The following is a 24,350-nucleotide window of genomic DNA, read 5'->3' as shown; positions in this document are numbered from 1 at the left end:
ATTTGTTAATTCTGAAGATTTCTTGACCTTTTCAGTAGAGAAGTGCTTAATCGGTTACATTCTCCTGTTTCTCACGAACGCCCGATGTTTGCCCTCAGATAGAACCGCGCCGATGGTGGAGCACGCGGCACATTTATCGAACGCCACTGCTTGCTGATATTCATTATCCTCTTTTGTGTTGCGATGAACTTAAGAATGCCCTGAAGATGGCTTCAAGTTTAGTTAACTTATTCGTTGCCAACAGACATATGTCATGACAAGGGGAAATTAGAAACACGACTGCGCCACCTTCTGGTACCAACCCTGCACAGTGTAACAGGCACGTTCGTGTTTAACAGAACCTTTTCAACGTAGACTGGAGCATCAAAATGTCAGAAAGCAAGTGGGATGAGAACTCTTCATCGGAATATCCCCTGCATAACTATAGTTTGGAATACGCCTACCTCAATCTTGATAGATCCCCGGAATTTAAAAGTGTTTTGTTTTGTCTCTATAGTGCAGTGTTTTGTATTGCAATAGTTGGCAATGCTTTGGTTGTAAGTATCGTTTGTCGCCGACGAAGCATGCGATCTGTAACTAACTATTTCCTCGTCAATAAGGCTCTTGCTGACGTACTCGTTGTCGTCTTTTGTGTGCCTGTCAACGTCCTACAGATTGCTTTTACAGGTAGGTACATTACGAATACAGTCACTTCACTTGCTGTAATATATAGATATTTAGTCAATCATCAGACCCGGTGATGTCTCTGGGACCTTTTTATTCATGTGGACTAACGAACGTTACAGATGTGGTCTCGGAACATTACAATGCTGTTGAGTACTTTTCGCTGTGTGCACATTTTCATCCTTAAATCAAACACACTTATGAAATTATCAGGGGCTGGTGTTAGCAATGTACCTGTTATTTCCATTTATATGGTTCATAAAAAGGTTATTTTTCTAGAGAAAACATGAGCTTAAAGAAAAACTAAGATATAAACATATCTTTATTGAGTATATTGACATTTGTAAAACAAACATAAAATACCTGATGCCGGGCAATATAAAAATCTCAAAAACGTTTTTCAAAAGCAAATGATAAGTATTTATGTCCATTTAATTATTTCTTCTCCACAAAGAACCAGTGAGAGGTAATTATTTGGTAACATCATATTTGTTTCTAACCAGAAAGTAATACATTTCGTATAGGAAGTAAGTAGCACTTTATTCGCAAGATGCACATGTATATAAAGTGAAAAATTAGTTGTTTATACGTTAATAACAGCTAATATGATATCAATACAGTTGGTGTAAATAACATACATGTGCATTACATGTTTTCAGTTACTAGTATATGTACATCTTTATCTACGTTGGAATAAATGAAAATACAATAGTTTGGTTTACTTGATAAATGCATAATTAGATATATGGGCACAACATGTTTACTTTCATGTGACAGTGTTGTGTCACACATCGCCGTCAAAACAGCTCATTTCACCTGTCGGAAGTCATGCTAAACATATATTTCTCGATTGATCACGCTTTAAGCAATCATGTTTCTGCAGACGTTGAGCGAATAATTGCTACAGAGACACAGCTTCTGTTCGTTCATTGCCAACGTTCGTGCCCAGCGTAACTGTTGGTATTCAAATTATGTCTGTACGGTATCCTGATGGTCATGCCAAAAATAGGTCGCATTGTCGAAATCAATTCATCATCTGCTGTTAATATGTAAACCGAGCTTTTGTCTTGATGACACAATGGAAATGTATAGTTCGCTCCTTTCAAACCCCCGACACAAACTATAGAAGATAGGACGTAATATACATATTTGTTTATCGAGCAATGATGAGAATTTACTGATGATCATTGAGCCAATGAAACGAATCGATCGCGATCGGCGATCGATTCTTTCAAAAGGACCAATCCTATACCAGAAAGAGCTTAAACATCATTATCAAAATCGAGATTTAGATATAAGACGAAATGCCTTGAGACGAAAACGTAACAAAAATTAGAATTAGGAAATAGAATTAATATGTGTGAATATTATTTAACCACTAGTCAACTTTATTACAACTATATTGAAACATGGGTTGTTAAGTCGTCTAAGGCGCCCAATGTCACCTTGCAGAGTTAATTTCAACTTAAAATTAATTGTGTCATGATCCGCAGATCGTGAGGCCAGAGTTCGATCCTTCACATGGGTACAATGTGTGGCGGCTATTTTTGGTGTCCCAAGCCGTGATATGGCTTGAATATTGTGGCACAAAACCACATTAACGCTCTTTAACACTCGTTTGAGATACTGAGTATGAATTGTGCCCCAGCATTACACCCAGGCATAATGATTACAATGTATCTACACCCATGTGCTCATAGGTGTATGTCGTCATGTTTAAATGGCAGCAGTGTAAGGTTCGCAACACAGTTGGTTGACTTAAATTCGACTTTTACAGGTACAGATTTGTTTTACATTTGTGTTAGAAATGAAGACACACAACGAATCCCATTAGTACGGAAACTACCTTCCGGATAATTACAATTTTGAATATCTTCATATTCACATTTCTACATTAGGGACATTACTTCATACCTGTGATGCGTTATCCGGGCATATTCGTAGTGAACGATACTGTCCGTATTACCTGCGTGTCACTGCAGACATTGGTTACACTCCCTGGTTAACATCATTTGTGTATGTATAACAGGATGGATGTCAGCCGACATATAAACTAATATCACTGACAATGTATGATTGAAGCATTATAGTTTAATCAAGTTTGAGAGCATATATTTCACCATTATTCAATAATTAATATATATAAATATAAGCGAGGAAAACACTTAATCACAAGAAATATCTGCTAAAAGCTGAGTCCATTATATGATACCAACTTTGTCATAAGCATGTGTTCATGAATAACTATCACATGAATACAAACATGTATGTCGCAAGAAATGACGAAAGAAAACATCGAACGCTCATCGCTGACATGCTTGCTCATATTATCATCTTCTGGTTTAGCCTCGATCAGACTTGATATTTAAGGGTAATCCATTATCTCAGTCACTCACACTTCAGCTATATTTTGTAAGCACAGAAGACAGGATAAGACCCCGAAACACTTTGACGAAACGTTGTCTTTCATTGTTTGATTCCTACCCCTCATAACAAGTGGCACATGCCTCAGTTGGTAATATTGCCTAGGCGAGGGAGTGCCTTGGGCTAACAAGGATCGATGAGATGTAAGAACCGGTCGTTACCAAGACGTGCACTGATTAAAGGCATTTGAAATTACCTCATGATATAATAGGGTCGCAGGAGAACATGTCACCTCTTTGAAATCTACACCAATTACATGTTATAGAAGTTTCTATAACTTTGATGTGAAGATTGGAATTGCTTTCATAAGATTTCTATAAAACCCTAGCTAAAAGTACCAATTAGGACACGAACATTAGGAGACGTTAGTGAAAGTTCAAAATATATCCGTCCTACATTAATCACAAAGGTGGGACTCTGGACGTTCTAATGAAGGAAATGATCATAATGAAAAATTACCCTAAGGGAAAGTAAACTGGATATGATGATACAGTTTGAAAGAAACAGAAAAAATCAAAGTCATATCACTAATTGCGTTGCTTGTGATCAAGTATAACAGATAATCTCATAACAATGTGAAAAAACAACTCATCGTATTCAGGCTACATCCTAATAATTTGGCTCGTAACGACACTGGGATTGCTAAAATATTAAACCGAGGACCCCATATCGTTTCCAGGTTTTAATTTACTTTTTTCAACTTTACGTAATAGGAACTGCTCGTATTAGATATTTGGTAAAGGTCTTGACATCAAGATGGGTTGGACGTACATGTAATTATGCTTTTACTTGACAAAATGGATCTTATTGCAAAAAGATGAATGTGTACATGTATATGTACATTTTCAAAAGTACATACACTTTAAAGCAAGCGACACTTTCCTTTCCATATTTCATAAGAAATCACTGCTACAGTTTTGTCCGGCATTGCATTCAAAGTGCATTATTTGAAGCAGCGACATGGTCTATACGTTAACAATTTCGAATTCCTGCTACAATGTACACTTGCTGAAACTATTGTTATGAAGTTATAAACAAATGAAATTTAACGCCAATATTTAATTGTTTGGGCTTGTACAGGACACGTTGCCGTTTTACGATAGAGTATTAGTCCTGATTCTTTCGCAAATACAGTTTCAAATAACTGATGTATATATTTTGCGGAAGGTAATATACATGCGTTTTCAATTACTCAAATACACACTCCAGTGCAATCAGTCTGAATGAAAGAGTGCTCACAAAAACGTATGCATATCCTGTTTGGAGGAACATTTGAAACGAAATTCCGGAGAACTTTTAAACTAATTATTGACATCACCGACATATTGTGTACAAAATACAGAAAGCGATGCGTGTAGCTTGCAAAGAACTTCCAATGGTTCATCCCTTTAGGAATAGACTAGCAAAAGTCATATATCTCTATTTTCGTTCCCTGTGATATCGATACCCTCGTTGTTAAGTTAAGAAATTATGAGCGTATATGTTCTAAATATATGTTTGTCTGTTGATGATGTGTGTAGAGAAGTATCACGTTCGTATACTTTAACGCATTTCTACAAGTACTATTTTAATGTCAATTTGATCAAGAACTTTGGAGTATGTAACAACAAACGTCAATGATATAACGTTTCAAACTGTAGAAATATACCACTGTTTTGCAGCAGCACCAGATGCTGCAAGTCTGTTCATCCAAGTCCGGAAATAAGGACGATGTCGTTACCTAATCTGATGGCGCTTAACTTGTGATTATGTCATTAAAACATACATTATACAACATTACTTCAATGTACTGCAGCCTACATATATGATACTCAAAATAAGACGTTTCAAGTTTTATATCAATCTACCTGAGCGAAAAACGTATGGTTAGACTTACAGATGTTACAGTCAATGTCTAAATCCAGTCAGTTTGTCGAATGTAACAACGTTCACTCAGTCAAACGATAAATTGCCGGGAAATGTCATTGATTTATTTTACAGATCGATTCACTGTCTTGTGCTACCTTTTTCACCATGTATTTTCACCTGGCATGCTTTTATGTCAAATAAGGACAATTTGGTCTCAATTTCAGATTGGATTTTACTTACCAATAGATTCCATCGGCCTTCGAATAAATCAATGCAGTTTTCAGCCAATGTTGATTATGACTGAGAAAAATAATCTTTTCGTAAATTAACTCATAGTTTTTTTAATTATTTGCAAATTGACTTAATTTAGACTTTGACTCTTACATGCATGCAAACACTAGTACTGTTATGCAAGAAATTGTATACTCGATGAAGAGCGTCAGGATATTATTAGTTATGGTGTCTTCAGTTGCCGTATACGGCGTCATATTACACCGTATACGACAACTACAGACACCCAAACGAATTTATAATGCCGAAAAGTGCTTTATCGCATTATTATAACTAAAATGGATAGAATTATCATAAATATGCCCACATGTTGACAGAAATCTGTGGGCCACAGTAAAGTGATAGCAGTCGGCTTTCGCAGTTCGCTAACAACGGGCTGTTGTCTATTCTGTCATATATACAATATACAATGTAGCTACGCGATAAATTGGAAGCAACTATGAAGTACGAAGCGGGGTTTATTTCAAGATATAACATTGTTCTACCATAATGCCGACGAATCCCTGTTTCATCCCCTCAATGCCGAGCGCTAGTTAGGGTAACAACAAGTACCATCTTCTAACGTATTTTGCCATGACAAGGACGGTTAGCGAATCAGTGACCTTGGAATACACTCCACGAGACCACAGAGGCGGTCTGGTTGAGCTATGGTCCTCCAATTAAATCAATGATTAAGAGTTCAGTACGCACAAACCAAGTATATCTTTTGAATTTTTCAAGTTCGACATGTTATTAACACTTGTTTTATATATAACATGGTCTTTATCACCATTACAATCGTGAATACGTGACTGAATAGGCCCTCCGTTTGCCACGCTGATGGAAACAACTATTAAAGCCAACCTGTGAGTACATTGTACGTAGGATTGTCAAGATGATGCGCAAAGAAATAAAAGCGACAAAACCCTTATCATAATCATAAGCAATCATTTTGACTCGACCATAAGCGTGCATTTATGAATTACTCTCAAATAGTGATGATACGAAGTGTTCACGAAAAGGTGAGCGTATCCTGTCCCACCGGTGGCATGCTATCTCATGCTAAGACCTTTACACAATTTGTACACCTTATTCACTGGCACTGTAACATTGTGTGAGTGGCTGGTGATGACATAAGTGATGGACAAGCCTCCCCTCCTCGCGAACACCTGGTGTCATTACTGAATTTCAGTGATCCATTCATATTGTTTTCATCACACACTTTCATATTTGACGTTTTGAAATCTCGCAGCCTGTATCAAAGTTCTAGCTACATTCCCCGGTGGTGCATACCAGAAATGGTAATCATATAGTTTACCAATGTTGGAACCCGTCCTTACGTGTAAACGCTGTAAACACATGGCTTTTGAAAGATTGCCACTTACAACATTATTTACACGTTCATTTACATCTGGAAATCGGGACTATCAGTTTATTATGGCCTGACCATTACAATAATCATACTCTCACAATCCGTGATTTAATATGCTCTGTACAGGCATCGGATTTCTTAGACAATGTTATATTGTCACTTTATATAAGTTGTGTTAAGTAAATTAACGTCATGATAGTTATACTCATACATATAGGACATGTCTTCAGGCTAGTCTAGGTTTGTCAGCAGCACACTCGTGCTCGTGGGTTTCACCAGTGTAATAACCGTCTGAGACCTGCATCACTTGTCTCCCACATAACTGCAAAACTGTTCAAAGCAGCGTTAAACCTAATTCACTCACTTATGATAGTCTATGAATGACTTAAAAAATCGAGTATGACATGGTGCTCTGAAGCGTTTCACATTTTACTCATACCGAGCCACTGACAACCAGTGCGACCACATGTGTCAGAAGAGATCTCAATAACTAGAAAGTGTGTCACACATAAGCCTCTTTCAGCAGTATTACAGCAATATGTCAGGGCGGAGGAACCACGATTTGGCATCAGACAACGATACAAGGTCCTCTAAGTGACGAATGGGTATTTAGACCACTGTATGTAGATGTAGGCGTTGGTCACATAACAGTTGTGTGAAAGATAATCAAACACATATTCGATCAGTTAAATTACCATACTGTTTCCAAGGGAATAGCCCATGACTGAAAAAAAATACCAGTAGAAATGATGTTAACAAGACAATATACCAAACTATAGCATGTACGAGTAGATGCTGCTGATGCATATGCCGTTCTTGTACACATTTTATGACACTTCAAACAGAAAGTAGACACGAACACAACAAATATTGCTGGATTTGGCGGGAAGCATTTGGCATACAATGGAGGCGTAGTACACCCAGCTGTGTTATCTTGGACGCTCCTTCACTATGAAAACATTTTCACCTGTATGTAAATACAATTTCAGTAATTCATTCATGTACTTTTCACTGCCGTTATGCCTTTTCCGCCCAATGGAATGATACATGTCTCGGTGTATAATTGAGACGGACTATTCTCTGGCTCTGACATTTTATATTTCTTTAATGTTCAGAAAATAAAGAGTATTATAAGTATATATTCACGTAATATTCATACTGTTTAATTTGGTTATAAGATTACTTTTCATTGATTTTCGCGTACTTTATTGGGATGTTAATTCTTCGTTATTTTCGGTATCTAATAATGTCATGATGGTTATGTTTATTAGTTAAAATAATGATAATTTATTCTTTTAAAAGTGAAATACCATGTAACCATAAACATGTACTCGTGCAGGGCCCCGTTTCAAAAATCGATCTTAGCGCTAAGATGATCGTAACCATACTTTAACATCGGCTTATGTCGTAGCCCAAAGATCGCGCTGTGGAACGGCGTTGCTGATGTTAACGGTCTTTCTACTTCAGTATTTGATTCAACTGTTGAATAATTATTATAGTTTGTCAACTTTCGTTAATAATTTGTAACAACAAAGTAATCTCTGACAAGAAAGTAATAGCTAGGAGCGTGTAATCTGTTGAGTGAGTGGGTTATTCTATGTCCAAATTGAGTAGGTCCATTGTACTGTTCCTACGAGCTCATTGTCTACTTACACCACGTACAATGTATGTCTTTCTTGCGTACACGCTATCATGTAAACAGTTACAACGTAAATCAGACAATCAATAAGAGTAAGGATAAAAGGCCAAAACGACAATATGACAATAAATCCACATATAATCTAATGATAGTGATGCTAGCCAAAGTGGCTAAGTCACGAAGAAATGTAACAGGATAAACGAAAATTAATTTCTGTACGACGTGAGCAAAATTGTATTGTGCCAATCGCTGTTTTATCACCCTGTTAATGCCTGTTCGTGTCAGTAACACACGGTTACTGTTGTCTGTGGAATCTCATGCATTATTGATACAATGAAATCTCTTCGGTTGAACATGAAAAAGGTGGATTTGTAGTGCCACTTTATATTAACGATAGAAGACACACACTTGATCGGGCCCTGACAGAAAAATGCCCTCATTCGAAGTGTTACTTTGTTTACACACTTAATATTCCGCTTCCTTTCTCCCCAAGGTACGATTGCGGTATGTATTTCCTGGAAATGGACCACAGATGGTCCGTTTGGTAGGGGTGTCATATTATTTAGGAGATGAACTCTGTGTGTTTTTCGATTCGGAAATTTCATTTTGAACGTACGGCATGTATCAGCATTGTCAAACAGCTATCACTAATTTATAAGTTCCCGATACACGCTCTTACTACGCCTACAGCTGGGACAAATAGGACGTACGACACTCTGGAATGCTACGATGTCATGATACAAAGGATTACATCATATGTTTCCATGACAAGCGAATCCGCATTGTGTGTAGAATACAGAGTACAATCCACTAAATCGAAGGTTTAAACGACATATGCTTCTTCAAAACTTTAGCCATGACATACTTGTATATTGAGGAAAGTATTCATATGCTGGAACAGTCCATAAGGCTTCACACTGCCAGACTGAAGCACGCACTTGTCGAATAAATCCGTGGAAACGTGATGTTGTTTGTGAAAGGTGTACACATTTTTCGCATGTGGGGAAGTAAACCCGAGTCTTTAACCACTATAATATTATAAATACCCAACCGCCCCGTAGTGGCAATATATTTGTCAATGTCAAATGTAAAAATGATTTTATGCATAATATTTACATTCATGATTGTAAGGTCATGAGCTCTGCGTCCTTGTTCAGTATGAATTACATTAGTTTTGTTGTCATTGAACACACGTCTCTTACAATCCTGGCTCTTCCTGGACAGTGGACGCGGTTCGGATATACGTTATATGTAAATAAATACATTACAACTGATTCAATGGGATTTGATTGGCTAACCAAGCAATTCTGTTTGCGGTTATGTTACCATCAACCGAAACACGAAATTTCGGCACTTATTGTCACTGATTCCCTATTATTGTTCAAATTTAAAGTTAATTACAAAATAAGTCTGTAAAGTTGTTTTTCAACATGTGTATGCGTAGTATGGACACCGGTTTTTCCGATCATTCCTCCTTAAACGCAAAACAAAAATTGTCAATTCTTAAAAAAGAGCATGTTGGGTTCTCTTTATTTCATTTAAGAGTTATATACAGGCACACAATGGAGAAAAAAATCAATGTGTAAGATGTTGGGTGACACTGTAACATTATACTCAGATGTATCATATTGCGCTGTGTAAACATGTAGCGTACATGAAATACAAATAGATCAAACCTACGAAGTAGCTCGCCAGATGAAACCCGCAATAATGGCACGAATATGCGAAATATGATAAGTTATATGGTATGTTGATGTCATAATGGTGACTCATTTGTACTAACGATCGAAAATCATTTCCAAGTTCGCTCGATGAAATGTCAGAGTTGTAAACTTAATCTTGCACAAACTATAATGTAAAAAGATTCAAAGTTAATGTAAAGGTTACAGTCTATTGTCTAATGTGTAATATGGTCATTTGCTCATGTTGAATACAGTTGTATCCTTTCAACGCATTGCTAAATGGACACCTTGTAATGCAGTGTGCTTCAGATTTGCTGCACAAGGTATATAGAACAGAAGCTTGTGTTTATATAGAGGTCTTATAACAGTACATTTCGAGGTCATATGTATACAAGTGAAGATACTGTTACAGTGGCTGAACTGAGATGATATCCCAATTATATATGATTTGCCCCCTATGTAAGACTTGGTATTTGGTTTCATATGTCTTATGATTTAGTGGTTAAATTAATAAAAACGGCGTAAAACCTCAATCGCTCAATGACTCTCTGTTGTTGTTTTTTAAGTAGGCATTGTCTTCTCCCCGAAATGCTTGCATGAAATTCTTGGACGAACATGTAATGTTAATCAAACGCTATATGATATCAGAGAATCGTACTTGAAACAATATCGTACCTCGATACTAAAGCTGGCTGATTGTTTAGACATTGGTACATGTAAATGCATTATTCTGCATTTCTCAGCCCCTTAAACCTACATATATACTGCATAACTTAACTATGCTTTGCATAATGTACACTGTTATGATGAGCTTAATGTCTATTTCACAACAACATTGTAATCTGTTAATCTACTGAAGCCAAATTGAATACATTAATGGTATTCATTATTTTCCCATTTTCACAGCCAAACATAAACTGGTGAGTGACTCGCACGTAAAATCAGTATCTTCCTCAAACCTTTGTTTACACTGTCATGTCTTATCGACATGATGTCGACGTTGAACCATTTTCTGTCCATATCAATATTTTTCCCTTTGAGATAACAAACACCAATGAGGCCCGAGTGAAGGGTCTGTCTGCACATCCACGTCAAGAGTGACGAGGAAGTTCTAATTGGAGAACTCGCACGTATCACACATCATCGATCACAGGAACATAGGGGCTAGCAATATAAATAGGCTAACGTGCCTGTAAACCAATAAGAACGTCTGATATACACGATTTGTAGGTCTATCAGTCAGTCACTGCAAATGGACAGTGATATGTATCTGTGGTATTGATACGAAGTTAGACGCACATCATCGACTGTTTCTGTTGCTAATTACACAATTATTGATACAACTCCCAACTGGAACCAGATATTTGTGGTTACAGGATATAGCATTTATTATTACACTGGACGATACTTTATGGGAAAATTACTCTCTTTGCAAGTAAAAGTTGACATTAATCATTTTGCAGACAGTGTTTCTATGTTGATCTATCTCCATCAGGGTAGAGAACTAATTTTCTTACAATATCTTGTAGCAGTCAGGGGAGCCCTTGTAATATGTTTTGCAATAAAACGATCATTTAGTCTGGTTGATCGAGACCATTTTACAATGATTCCTTAAATGAATCTCAGGAAAAAAGGCTATAAATTGCGCTTCTAGTCAAATCGAAACAGGAATCACCAAAGACCAGATATATTTTCCCACGAAAGCAGCTTCAATTTGGTATGGAAAGTATTCAAATAGAGCCAAGTGTTCTATAGTATATCCTCCTCACGTTTGCAAAGTAATCATGTTTAAGACCCAGACTCTACATGTAGAAATAGAGGATAAAGCTAAAATCGGCAAACATGCATTGATCAGTCGTAACGCCATCCCTCTATAATACATGTTGTAATCATGTAATCAATCATACCATTTGGGGCTCATTTATCAAAGGTTTCAAGGGGCAATGCACATTTCAGCTATTTGATAAGATTGTTTGGGAACTACGTGTAGAATAATTATGAAAGCAATAATCAAACTATGTACAGAGAAAGGACTTATTAACAAATATTACAGTTAATATCACACGTAAGGCTGTATTTGTGATCGTGCAAACCTAAAAGGTTTCAGGAGCAGAAAACTTCGTTTCAGAGAACCGTTTATTTATTAAAATCAAATGCTGGAATCCTTTAAAACCTTTAATATAAGAAAGATATGACGTGACAAAAAGGTACCGAAAAGTGTTATCATCTCTTGAGGGTTTAATAATTATTGGTGAATATAACGACATGCATGTTTTCATCAAAAGTGAGTGCTGTCATACCGTATAGCACGTGTGGCACGATGGTTTTGTAATGATAGAGAATCGATTTGACCACTGAGACACTTTCCGAAAATAAATGGATGTTGTCTGTCGTGAAGGAAGACCCTAGATGCCACGAGACGTCATGTTATGTCGCCTACGCACATCCTAGGGGATAATGAATATCGCTCTCATCGTGGCTAAATCTGCTTCAGTTGAAACATGTTTTCATTTGGGTATGATTTGGAAATGTGCGATTATATGTTGCGGTTACCTCTTTAAAAAGCAAATACTGATGTATTGACGTTGTGTTTATGTGTAAAAAGGAAATAATCTGTAAATTATATTGGTGAAAGTTCAACATTTCAGTCGCCATTGGACATTTCCTTACGAAATGTTTATTTTATAACAAATTCAAGGACATTTTAATTGAAGCGCCAGAGCTTAAACGTAGCTAATGTCAGGGGCAAATGAAATAAAGATGCACATCTAATGTAGTGACTTAAGAACTGAAATTGTTAACGCCCCTTTATCTTTGTAGTATCATGCAGGTCTTTTGTGAAAGCCAAGAGCAAACCAGATATCACAATCAGATCAAATCTTGTTCTCTAACCCACAATCCACAAGTGGGAAGCAACTGTCAAACGCGTCGAATGGGCAACATATGCACGTGCAAGTCTTTTGTGTTGAGGACCGCCTCCGTGGTCTAGTGTAGAGTGTCCGCCCGGAGAGCGGAAGGCCCGGGGTTCGATGAGACGTTAAAATATGGTACTTGTTGTTACCCTGTCTGGAGCTCGGCATTAAGGGGCTAAAACAAGGACTAGTCGGTTCGGAGACAGTACACTGTGTCTGAGTGGGATATTCATGTTAAACTGCGGCATGGTATCTCAGTTAGCTGGGACTAATACAAGCAGCCACACACAACCACACACACACGTGCATGCACGTCGCTATATAAGTGCAATAATCTTGGACGCGACTTTAAACCCAATTTCACCTCACCTTTTGTGTAGACATTTATGATCTCTTAATTGTAAACATAGATTACCATAAAAGCGCAAATGTCATTTGAAGTTTAATTAGAAAACAATATGTGAAATATGACTTCCTCATAGATAACATCTATGTGAATTTCGTGACTAGGACGTACATTTATACAACTGTGACAAAAGATTGACAAGATCGTATACACAAGGTTGTATGACAAGACGGATGGTTTCAACTTTCCCGTTATGTCAACAATATTCCAGCAGTTCTACAATTCACAGTTTTTAGATACAATCGAGCTCTTTATACGATGAGTTCAAAGAGCTTCATACAACTCTGCCTCAAAGGTAACAGCATTCATGGTACAAGTAAGGCTTTCAAAACGTTTTATGGCAGACGTGTGGATGGCATTTCTAAGTTTTTGAAGCATCAGTGACAAAAATTTAATTTAATCGTTTGAAGTGTACCATAGGAACAGTATTTGTTTAGGCTACAATCTTGCAACTTTCCTTTGCATGTGTTTGTGACGGAGGTCATCAGTGGGGCAGGATACCTTCACCTTATCAACTTTCTTAAATTGGTAGTGATCCATAAACACATCAAGCTTAAGATATACAATGTAGTCGGAGTTGTACAAAAACTTTCTTAAAGTAATGGAAATGGTCCTTTTCTTTTTTTGTCAGCTGTAGTGTGCTACTTGGACGTACAGATACTGAATATGTCAAGTGTATCATTTCACATTTATATCAATTATATTTCTGCAAAACCTTGTATTACTACTTGCGCCATTAGTTGGTAGTTCATATCCAGCATTTCGGGTCCAACTGTACCATACCCCTGTTCGTAGTCATCGTAGTAGTCAATGTCTCCGATATGTGTCATATTTACCCAACCTCTACGCCGTGATATAAGTTCAATACTGACTCATTTCCGACGACCAGTTTCACTATCTTCAGCAGCAGATTTAATCAGGTACGTTGGTGGAGCCCAGCTACCTTTTGAGTTGCATCTTTGTTGCAAGTAGATCCGCTTATAGATGCCCCGATTATTTCATTTGGTAAGCACTGTGCTCTGGTGAGCTGTGCCGCAGGAAGTATGTTGAGTGTACGGTGTGCACATGTTTCTTTTCAATTATTCTTGGCTTTTGATTGGCCAATTGTGAACCCTGACTTTTTTGGAACATTCATTCGTTCAAATAGCGATCACAAGAACATCGTTTTAGTTTACTCTGAAATGCAACCAAACAAAGGAATACTAACTGAAATAATGTTAGTTTATTGTGAAAATATAATGCTGAAGCACTTTAGCAGAATGAACGTGTGTTCACATGGTTCAGAATGAGGGAAGAATTTGGGATGAATTCGAAACTACACAATGAGACTATTTCGCCTCAACTGACATAATACAAATCTTAAAACTGCAAAGTCAGAAACCAAATTCTTCCGAAAAATGTTCTGAATATAATCAAAGTGCAACACGTGCTGTTTGACAGTCTTGTTTTTGACACTATCGTACCACTGCGGTCGCCGCTAGCGCCAAGCTCAAAGGTCACTAAAACGTTCACGTTCAATTGCATGATCATTGAACACTGAACACAAAATGGAAAACCGCACGTTACCTATACGATAAACTACATCGCATAGTTCCTGATACGTGGTCGTAGTCAACGAGCGTCAACGCCGTTCATGCAGCGATAAAGTCAGCAACTTGTCAGGGTCAGACTTTTAGAGCATTAGTTGACCTTGGCTAAATAAGGCGAATACACGAGCCGTAAATATCCATTAGAACATCCGATAAACTGTCCGGGAAACATTTCCGACAGTATATGTGTGTAATGGCCCTTGAAACATTGTTTTTCATCAGTCTGGACGTGTTGGCATTTTATCAGAAGCACTCGGTAACTAATTGGAATGTTAAAAAACAAACTGGCATGGACGTCCGCTCTGCAGGGTGTACAGAGTTGTTTAATCTATTCCACCTTGAGCATGGACAGGGTACAAGTTCACAGGGCGAAATTAACGATAGATTACCATCTATTTAATTAATTTTATTAAATTAGCACTATCACGTTATTGTATTGTGTAAAACCCGTTACGACCTCTCAGTTGACAACAACATACTATTGATAATTTTCGTTTACCTGAACTGGAGAACAAATGAACGGGGAACTATTTCATAGCACCATGACATCACTTAATTCCGCTGTGGTTTGGATGACAAGCGTTGTAATCTTGACCTTTCTCTCAGTTGCTGAAAAGTCGTTACTGAAACTAATTTTTACTGTGGTGATTAATAGGAAGTTATAATCGCTTCAACTGATATCACGTTAATGTCCCTCGAGAACTATTTATCTCGGTAAACATGGGGCAAACTTAACTTTATTTCACTCGGGATATAAATGTGATATTGAATTGAAGCTTGTATAATACCCTATGACTTTTTCACTCAAGATTATAATATATTGAAATACTCAAAAACAGTTATTGTGACGTTGATTGCTTTCACATTCAAACCTTCATATTAATTTTCTGAAAATGGAATTTGTTCATGGCAAATCTCGAAAATCCTAAATCTCGCGGGCAGTGCATGTTTCTTCGCAAGAAATATCGAATATTCGGGAGAAATTGCTTCAAATGTTCTCTATAAAAGGCCTGATATCCAAGTTGATATCATTGCCACTCTAAACATTCTTCCGAAGTTCAGAATTCAGAAAAAAATCTTTCCATCGTTTGGATGATATTTCACTGTGCTACGCAACCGCCTCCGTGGTCTAATGGTAGAGCGTCCGCCCAGAGAGCGGAAGGTCCAGGATTCGATCCCCAGCCGCGTCATACCAAAAGACGTTAAAAGATGGTACTTGTTGTTACCCTGTCTGGCGCTCGGCATTAAGGGGCTAAAACTAGGACTGGTCGGCTCGGAGTCAGTATACTGTGTCTGAGTGGGGTATTCATGTTAAACTGCGGCATGATATCTCAGTGAGCTAGCACAATAAATCGGCATCAGTCCGGACTAGTACAAGCAGCCACATACACACATATACACGTGCATGCACGTCGCTATATAAGTGCAATAAACTTGGACGGACGTTAAACCCCATTTCACCTCACCTCACTGTGCTACGCGTAATTTGTTTGAATTCGGTACTTCACAGCGTGACGTCGCACGTCAAGTCAACGTCCACAGGAACACCATATGGCACGTATGGCACCAAACAGAACAGCTACGTACTCTGACAAAAACTATCTTCCCGAGGCAATGGGGTTAACTGACTAAAAGTCCAGTTTCCACCCTTGTCGAACTAGCCTGTAATTTCTAGGCTTGATCGTAGCGCCACTAGTGGCTATTGCAAATTATTTCCCTTCTCTGTCCCTCTTATTGACCAATCAGATTCCACATCTGATATCACTTGCATTTTGCTTCAAACAAAATGGCGGCGCCCAGTCAAGACAATCTGATCGATAATCAAAATCGTTATTGTGATAAAACGGATGTTACAAGTCATCAAGTAACATGAGCATCTTGATTAAAACCATGAAAAGATATCAGTTTTCGAACCGAACGTCGATTTTGATTGGACTATGCATAAATTATACTCGTTAGTCAAGTCCACAATTCGAGCCCAGTTCGGCAACGGTCGAAAATGGACTTTCATAGTCAGGTAACTCCCTGCCTCGGGAAGATGGACAAAAGACTGGCCAAGACATAGATTCAAACAAAACTCATTTTTGAAACAGACTCCAGACAGCAACTTTCACAGCCGTACCATTCCAGGCAATAGAGACATTTCTGCGAAGACAGTCCGACGACGTCTACGCATCTACTATATCCGTGCGTGACGCCCAGTCAGACGGCCTATCTTGACGGCTGAACATCAAAGTCGACGTCTCAAGTGGTGCAGACAACACTTGCGGTGGACAGCACGTCAGTAGAGGAGGATCCTCTTCACCGATGAATCACGTTGCCTTTTTCATCGACAAACACATGTGTCCACGAAGACGATAGGTTTGGAGGTGATTGCACTAAGATATGGGATGGAATAACGGCTACACGAAGGATTCGAATTATCGTGATTGATAGGAACTTGAAGGAGGTTTTGCAAACAGACGTTTTACCTTCTTCAGACCAGAACGACCCTGGAGTCACATTACAGCACGATAGCGCCAGACCACATGCTACTATAGCTGTGCAGTCGTATCTGTGTTCAAGTTAATATTCCATGATCTGTTACAAATCGAACATGTAATGGATCACATGGAAAACCGTTGCAGGGACTTTGGCTTATCCTTCCTTAAATACGGAATGCCATTCCCCAGGCCTTTCTTCAACGTTTTGTGTCCTCAATGAAGCGAAGGTGTCTGACCTACATATGTGCCCAAGGTGGACACACTCGCTACTAATTGTTCGAAGTCAATCCTAACCCTCTCGAGTGACATAACTCATTAACATGCGATAACATATGGATTGTTGCTCGTTATCTTCAGACGTTGTTCTTTCAGACATTATGTGACAATACTATCCACTTCAGTAGCATGTTGGATAGATACTTTTAGAATGCCACAACAACTTTGGCCTTTGGGTATCTTTATAACATGTTTCACAGGTGAAAAAGGTTATTCTAAGAAAGTAATATAAATATAACAAAAATCTCTACAGGATGTGTCTCAGTGTTACTAATCTTCATAACACTCTCTCTGGAAATATGAAAATAAATTTTCTACTGCCGTAAATCCAGTTGAATATCTAATCGGGTCATATCAATGTTCAACCTGCATTCTCATTACTATATTCTGTGATCAATTCACGATCTGCCCACAATTCATAATTCTTCTTTGTTAATGCTGTCAATAAATCCCGTCCATTCGTCTGTTAAGGTGTTTTTTTCAATCTTACCCATGCTTAAGCAAGCGCTTTCTTCAGCAATCATTTCTAGACGAGTAATTGGTTGTACTTACATGTAAATAAATGCCCACGTGTTCTTCTATTATGCATGTACATCAATCTGCCCTTGCGGTGCCTACCTATTGTGTACAGCGTGTACCTCGATAACAGACAATGCTGACTATCATTGAAACTTGCATTATTTATTTGTTACATTCTTCAACACTAGCCCTCTGCTAAACAGAGCATACGGAAAGAATTTGAAAAAGCAAAGCGATTTCGAAGAAGTACATGTAGGTGTGCAATTATCCACACAAGTGCAGGGTGACAGCGATGACAGGTGTGGATGCAAGTGAATATTTAACAACAGACACGACGACAAAATGACAATTAAAGTACAGGTTACACACATTTGACTGTCAGGGCACTCGACTTGCTGTCAATCCCACTATCGTGTACAGAGTTCCTTGCGGCCGTCAGGCCAGCGCCATGTGACGATTTCTTCACATCTTACAGTCCATTCAAGATATTGCACGTTTGTTTAATCTGTGTCATTTTTGTATCATTTTTGACAAGTCTACACATTCAAGGCTTGCATTAGGGCTGCATGTCCTGATTGCAAAATTAGCGTGCTTGTTTACAAACAAGAGATATGCAAATTTGCCTGTGGCAGTGGTATTATGCTAAGTCACCACTGCGAAGGAGTGTGGCTTCAATCCCGTAGGTAATAGCAGCCACCACTGGGGGAAATCCCAATCCAAGTGTATTCATAAATTCTATCTTACACATGGTACCCTGTACGAAATTGCGACGTGATCTGTAACGCTGGGATGTGGCGATGCGCGGCTAACTGTGAAAACGTGTACTAGTACCACTCCAGCGTGGCGCTAGGTATTTTTCAGAGGGGTGAACTAATTCGATGGATTGTTGAGGTGTGGCGTTTTTACATGCTATCAACATGTGAGGCACTTAGGAAATATACATAATGTATCGTTTACAGAATTGCAAACATTCAACATGATTCATTTTATTTCATGAGATTCGAAACCCGGAAATCTTCATCGTGAATATTTTCTGCATTAGCACCATTTATGGAACATTAGGCATGACGAGATAAATATTTCATTCATTATAGATTATATTTGATTAATGTTTATTATACTCAGCAATCTGCGAATCGAATCACAGATGTATATGACACCCTACTTTTGATAACGTCATTACATTGCGGAGTGATGTCACAGATGTCCCACGGATACTCGAGTAGCGGTTGAAAGAGGGTACGGTGGAAAACTACATATATATATATATATATATATAGAGAGAGAGAGAGAGAGAGAGAGAGAGAGAGAGAGAGAGAGAGAGAGAGAGATAGAACGGGTATATTATATTATTGGGTATGTAGTGCACAGAACTTTTAACATTGAAAAACTCAATTGGTTTTGTCGGTTTCTGTCTTCAAATTTCATTTAGCAACGTATTTCAAACACTCAGATTGAGTTGCACGCTCCCTCTTTTGCGATGCTTTAATATCCAATCACCAACGCAGTTAGGTGCATAGTTCATTCTCAGACAAATCTCCTAAAATAGTAAATCATTTAAAGTAACCTGACATGATTAATTTCGACTTGCTTGTCATCACAGCCGCGCCGAAGCAAATAATTTTCCTTCGAGGTATCGTGTTTCTAATGACTCTGGTGTCAGCAAAATAGGCGTATTATAATATAATGTTTCTAAAAGAATACGAAGATCTGTAACTGAACCCTAGTGGTTGCTTTAACTGTTTAATGTACATGTATGACTTTGAAGCGATGTTGTCAAATACTATCAACTTTTTATTCTATGTTACGACGTTTCAGAGCTACGTACTTCTTGCTCCTTCATCATGTAAATGCTGAGTAAGTGTACAGACTTTTTACAGATAGATGGATAGATAGATATGTTTACACAACACAACGTTGCTTGAATGTGCAAAGGTAACAATATAATGTCGATGCCAGTGAGATAGGATTAATGTTCAAAGATAACGAGTCTCTGGTGTTGACGTTATACACACACGCACGAACAGACAGACAGGCAGTGAGGCAGGCAGGCATGCATGCATCCATACATACATTTGAATCTAATGATAATACTACAAATTGTATCTGGCAGTTCATTATATACGATTATGTTACTGTAAAGATTATATTTGTGAACATTTAACATTGCAAGCTCGCATGGTAGTCACGGTATTAATTCATCTCGAGATCAGTCATCAAAGCCTGAGCTTAACTACATTATAAAACGGGGTTCTGTATTCTTCGTTCTGACACATCAAAAGCGATCGTTATTACATAAATGATGACGTTCATATTAAAAGCGTTTGTAGCCTTAGGGTAACAGCAGGGATATGCAATTTCACTAACTTCTGTAACCACTCAGGTAACGTCATCGGGTACACGGATGCATCATTAAGGATAACTGTATTAAACGAGTGATAGTTCAAAGTGTATTTGATGACGATCCGCGCAAAATAGTGGAAGAAGTCACTAATGCGACAACCGCTCCAAGCTAAAGAAACCCAAAGACGATCAAACGTGATTCTCCTGGCCGGTGCCACATAGGATCAGAGAGACCTTTAACTCGACACTGCTTCGTTGTTTGCGGCGGTCGAGGGATGATGAGGCTCGCCAGATGGGCATATCAATATAGCACGTAATTACCAAGACAATCCCCAAACGGGGCTATACTTCTTCAGCCCTTCATCGTCGTCACATTCGTGGACCTGCTGTTATGCACCGAACATCTAACTGAGCCGAAGACATTTTTATTCATTGGTCTGTTACTTTTATTGCCTAGACCATTCCGGACCCACAGAACTTACTGAAAGGGAAATCTCAATTCAGAAAAGAATACACATGGTTAATCAGTCTCGTGTGGAAATTAACTTTTGGGTCTAACTCATCGATTCATCTCTGTAATTACCATGTTTGATGTTCGGGAACGGGGGGTGACGATTCAAGTTATCTGCGTGCCTGAAAGTTTATAGTGTGGCCTACTATATCGATTCACGGGCATTGGTAACAAAGCTCAGAATGTTGATTTACCAATAAGCACAAATATCCCATATATCTGGCCTTACCAAGTGGCATCTTCCGGGATTACAGATGCTATCATTCTATCCGGAGAGAGTAGCGACAATCATGTTTTGACCACCATTTGATTTATTAAATTAATCGATGTCAGTTTGCCTTAATCTTGCCTCAGCAGTGAGAAACTCTGTCAAGTTGCCTGAATAGACTTCAACGCGGAGCCTCTTCCACGGTTCGGAACGATTTCGTCAAACAAAGAAACCTAGCTCAGCGGACCAGTTTTCTACCGATGAGCCGTCTGCAGTTTCTTCCATAGTGTGTAAATCATTTGCGGAAAGAATATCATATCAACAATGGCAAATTCAACGCCGGGATTAAATGACACGGATTATTATTTTCCATTGATTAAACAACCGGTGTATATGGTTGTGATCTACTCCTTGGCTTACATTATCGTGTTCCTTACTTCTATGGTAGGAAACATCATGGTGATGGCGGTGGTCTTTAAGAACAAAAGCATGCACTCTGTCACAAATTACTTCCTGGTGAATCTGGCTGTGGCGGATATACTTGTGACAATCGTCTGTGTGCCAGTCAATCTCTTAACGAGCTTGTATAATGGTAAGTAGCTCTCCAATTTCATTCATGTAATAAACAATTTGGTTGGCGCCAACTTGAGTTGCCGTTTTTAAAGATCAGCCTTTACAAAGTAAACACCAGAGGAAGCTGGAATGCAAAACGCTATGTAATTCAAAATAACTCTCAACTTCACACTCACGACCAATTTTCGCCCACACACAATATGAAAAAATAATGTTATGTCAGTCACGTTCGTTCAAGAATTTTTATATCATATTTGTTTAAAACGTTAGTTATTGAACGATGTAATAATAATATAACAGGATAACGTCTTTTTATTCAGATCCAAACTTGATTCATGCAGTGTATGTTGGCCCTAACATGCCATCAAATGTGTTGTTTACCAAACAGGTACTCAACTTGAATTACTTTGGCATTTCAGTCTTAGTCAAAGAATTTCTTCTCTTATGTTTCTCCTGTTTGACAATCGTTTCGATCCCTTGTCATATGATCAGATCAATGAGGTGTTCATTACTGCGAACCGTACCTATGTCTTGTCTGTCACCTTTGCCGGCATGTTCCTCTGAAGGTTTTTTCATGCCGTTTGCTTCGTTTGTCCTCTCGACCTTGACTTCTCTCAAGATATTTCCTCGATCAGTTTACAGAATGGCGACGTACGTGACCTCTTACACATAGACAGCGTTCATTTTTTATACATTCTTTATTTTTCTACAATACAGTTCCTGTCAAATATTCAGACTTGTTTTAGCCAGAAGATGGCGGTATGGAAAGTTTGTTTATTTCCAATCACTTTCCTTCCAATCACTGTCTACACAACTTTCGGTCACCAGCGTGTCTATTTGCAATATGACTCACAAATCTATCAAGACATTTATCACACTTTTTAAAATTAGAAATATTTCTTTCATTCACATAAAATTATGTGAAATTCCGTATCATACGTCCCCATTTGTCTCCAACGCGCATTCATAAGATTGAGATTAGCTACGGAGGACTCAAACTGCAGATTTACTGACTTTTTAGAATTTTGATGCAAGTCGATAGGAGACTCCAAATGTTGTTTGTGCATCCACCGAAGTGAGATTCTAGGAACGTAACAACTGCCACAGCGAGGCGTTCGAATGTAATAACTCGGAAGCTTGTCTTATTTTGAAAGCCTGAAGTCTTTAACATCACACTCACTTTCTCGATTGGATTAGGCAGTTAATTGAATCAGTTTGCCATCGGCAAGGGGACTTACATTAACTATAAGATGCGCTACTAGCGAACTTGATGTCTTTGAAAATCTATTTTGAACTCTCGGTAGTATTAATGAAAGTCTATTTTGAAGACATCATGCTAAATATCAAATACGTCAGGTTGCACGATTTACGTGCCAATGAGGAGTTGGTTTACGCATATGATTTTGTGATATCGAAAACGTTTCTGCCATGCAGACGTCTTGACATTATTGACAGTTTACTGAAATTAAAATATTAGAGCCCCAGTGAAATGCAACTAAAACGATCGGGTGGTCAGGCTTGGTGATATGGTTGGATGCATGTCATCCTAACCCGAAGGGGTAGGACATTGCTCATAATATCAATCACAGGTTTGTCTGGACAGATTATAAGTATGTAGAGGTTACGTTTATTCATGTACAGTGTTTGACCTTACCTGTGACATTTAAGATATTTCATTGCGCCGAATAACTCAAAACTAATTATGACGATATGGATTTAAGATTGATCAATTTGCTGACATTGTACACAACGAACCGCTTCTAACGACAGGCAAAGGTAGCTTGATGTAGATGGGTTAAACAGAAAATTCTTACGTAGTGTTTTTTTATCAATATTTGTTTGTCAACTTCATTACATTTATGAGTGACGCCATGCCTGTTTCACATGTGTTAGTTCATCAACTTAGGAGTAAACATATTGCGTTTTAAGATTTGCTGAACATATGTTATCGAGTACTTTAAGTATTTGAAGATTTTGAAGTGTTAATGTCCTGATATCTGTAAACATCGCTGGAAACATCGCTTGTCCCCTGACAAGTTAGCTCCCCTGATGCGGAATGTAGAGAAAAATGATGAACATGTGAGAAATATACTATATGATGGGTGACATTTAGACTATGAATCTTATATTTCCGGTTTTTGAATCAATTTATCAACGTTCATTAACCGATTAGATTGTGGTACAGATTCTCATTTGTACCATCTCCTTTAATGAACATGCATGGTTGACATTTATATTTTTTCTTTAGAGATGTGTTTGTATCATTGAATTCCGTCAAGATTTATCCGACTCAGTGCTCATTTGCCTCATAACTATGAGCCTCTGACACCTGGCAAAAGGTGAAATGTTCACTCAGTCATTGGTTTTCTCGTTTCAGTATCTCTTAAATCGGCCCCAATAGTCTATACGTTGCCCCAGGGGAAATAACGTGTTTAAGTATTGATAGTTATTACATTCCTTCACTATCATAACTTGAGCGTCTTGATCCATGTATTCATGGCTGGGTATGTTTTAATAAAATTGTTCATCACAATATTTTTAATCGCTTAGCAGACACACTTAAGAACGTCATAACATTATACGCACTATACAATACCGACATAACAAATATTGTGGCTCATATAACAGTCAC

General features: G+C 38.1%; 1 protein-coding gene across 1 annotated transcript in view; it reads left to right on the top strand.

The window, feature by feature from the left end:
• Nucleotides 1-368: 368 nt before the first annotated feature.
• Nucleotides 369-24,350, top strand: part of LOC139468933 (neuropeptide SIFamide receptor-like) — an 80,253-nt gene continuing 56,271 nt past the window's right edge. The window contains exon 1 of the mRNA XM_071251075.1: nucleotides 369-666. Within this exon, the coding sequence (XP_071107176.1) occupies nucleotides 369-666 (298 nt within the window). The remainder of the gene's footprint in view (nucleotides 667-24,350) is intronic.

Source organism: Haliotis cracherodii, unplaced genomic scaffold, assembly GCF_022045235.1.
Source record: "Haliotis cracherodii isolate W230 unplaced genomic scaffold, xgHalCrac1.p SCAF_2, whole genome shotgun sequence".
In the NCBI taxonomy this organism is placed as follows: domain Eukaryota; kingdom Metazoa; phylum Mollusca; class Gastropoda; order Lepetellida; family Haliotidae; genus Haliotis; species Haliotis cracherodii.
The sequence above is the reverse complement of the archived record's forward strand: the minus strand, read 5'-3'. Positions and strand labels throughout refer to the sequence as shown.